The sequence below is a fragment of the Meleagris gallopavo genome, chromosome 13, assembly GCF_000146605.3.
Source record: "Meleagris gallopavo isolate NT-WF06-2002-E0010 breed Aviagen turkey brand Nicholas breeding stock chromosome 13, Turkey_5.1, whole genome shotgun sequence".
Classification (NCBI taxonomy): domain Eukaryota; kingdom Metazoa; phylum Chordata; class Aves; order Galliformes; family Phasianidae; genus Meleagris; species Meleagris gallopavo.
In genome coordinates, this window is record NC_015023.2 from 10,695,527 (window position 1) to 10,697,360 (window position 1,834).

The 1,834-nt window shown below is 54.5% G+C and overlaps 2 protein-coding genes across 2 annotated transcripts in view; both read left to right on the plus strand.

Annotated features, from left to right (window-relative positions):
* LOC100538901 (C-factor-like) overlaps window positions 1–275 on the plus strand; it is a 6,652-nt gene extending 6,377 nt beyond the window's left edge. The window contains exon 4 of the mRNA XM_019619660.2: window positions 73–275. Within this exon, the coding sequence (XP_019475205.1) occupies window positions 73–186 (114 nt within the window). The 3' untranslated portion in view covers window positions 187–275. The remainder of the gene's footprint in view (window positions 1–72) is intronic.
* The window catches only part of LOC109369696 (C-factor-like), a 10,651-nt gene that overhangs the window by 6,711 nt on the left and 2,106 nt on the right, over window positions 1–1,834 (plus strand). The gene's annotated exons all lie outside the window — the stretch shown is intronic.

Consider the following 1,834-nt stretch of genomic DNA (forward strand, 5'->3'; position numbering starts at 1 on the left):
CAGCCGGGCTCCAGGGCACAGCCTGGGCAGCCCTTGGGCACACACGCCCGTGTTTCTCCCTCTGCCCTGCAGCCCCCGCTGACGGTGGACGCGAGCGTAGGAGGGATGCTGAAGGTGCTCTCCAAGCTCTCCGAGAAGGACAGCGGGACCTTCCTGGACTGGGAAGGGAACGTGGTGGCCTGGTGAGGTGCTAGCCCGGCCTCCTGCCTGGATCCTGGCACTGGCCCCTCTAGTGCAGCCTTCCCCCTCAATAAATCCATATCTGAGAACAGCAAGACTGCTAACTCAGTGACCACAACAGGTTCGGATGCACACTGACAGCCCATGGGGGGCAGCCCCTTCCCGGGTTCCCACTTCTCATCCATGAGCATCAGAACAGACTGCTCCCAACCATAGCCACTGACAGATGTCTCCTCAAGTGACAGCTGTCAATGCTGGAAATGTCCCTCTCTGGAGTTAAGGGCTTTGGGCCACTGTCCATCTTCAAGGAGGTGGGCTGTCCAGGGCTGGGGGAAGCATGAGTGTAGTGGGAGCACAGGATGTGTCCATGAAGGGCTTCCCATGTGGGAACAGGTGGTTGGGGACACGGAGTAAGGCAGAGATGGAGTGAAGGGCTCTGCATCACCACACATAGGGTGGGAAACAGGAAGAAGATGCTGCCCGTATCCATGGGTGGGCAGGGGCTGCTGTGTGCATCTGGGCAAGAGGGAGATATTTTCCAGTAAGAAGGGCTGTGGAGGTGGTAATGGGGCTTTGCTCTGCAGAAAGCAAGGGCCTGTGCTGGCCATCTGAGTGCTTGCACTTCAAATACCATGTACGAGATGTGTGTCCTAGGGCAGGTTAGGGTCCCGTGATCCACCCTCCATGGGCAAACATCACCAAATCATCCCCTGCCCCCTCACCTTGCTGCCGCAGTATGGGAATATGGGGGCTTCCAGCACCTCGTGGCACCACCCAATGGAGACCGCTTTGGCAGTCACACTGATTTCTACAGCACAGCCCCTGCGTCCCTTTGTCCTTCACTGCCTAAGAATCAGAGATAAGGAGGAAGTTTGACTCAGGATAAGGGATATGGGAATCACTGTTTTTGGAGAAGACCTTCAAGTTCACAAATCCAATCTGATTTACCGCATCCCATCACTAAACTGTGTCCCAAGAGCCACATCCACACATCTCCTTAATATCTCAGTGATGGGGAATCCACCACTTTCCTGGTCAGCCCGTTCCAATGTTTGACAACACTCTCCATGAAGAAATTCTTCCTAATGTCCAACAGAAACCTCTTGAACACAACTGGAGGCTGTTCCCACTCATGTCCTATTACTCAACACCTGACAAAAGAGACCGACACCTCCTTCTTCTAGTCACTTTCAGGGAGTTGTAGGGTGTGATGAGGTCTCACTTCTGTCTCCACTTCTCCAAACCAAACAAGCCCCATGCCATCTGTGTCTCCTCATAACTCCTGTTTTCCAGTCCCTGCATCTGCTTCATTGCCCTTCTCTGCACTCACTCCGGAAACTCAAGATCCTTCTGGCAGTGAGGGGCCCAAAACTGAACCCAGCATTTGACATGCAGTCTCACCAGTGCCACGTACAATGGACAGTCACTTCCACACTCCTCTTGGCCATACTATTTCCAGTGGAGGTCAGGAAGCCGTTGGCCTTCTTGCCCATCTGGGCACACCTCTGCCTCGTGTTCAGCCAGCTGTCAATCAGCACATCCAGGTTCTTCTCTACCAGGCACCTTCCAGCTGCACTTCCCCAACCATGTAACACTGCACGGGGTTGTTGTGATCCAAGGGCAAGACGTGGTGCCCGCCCTCGTGGAATGTCAT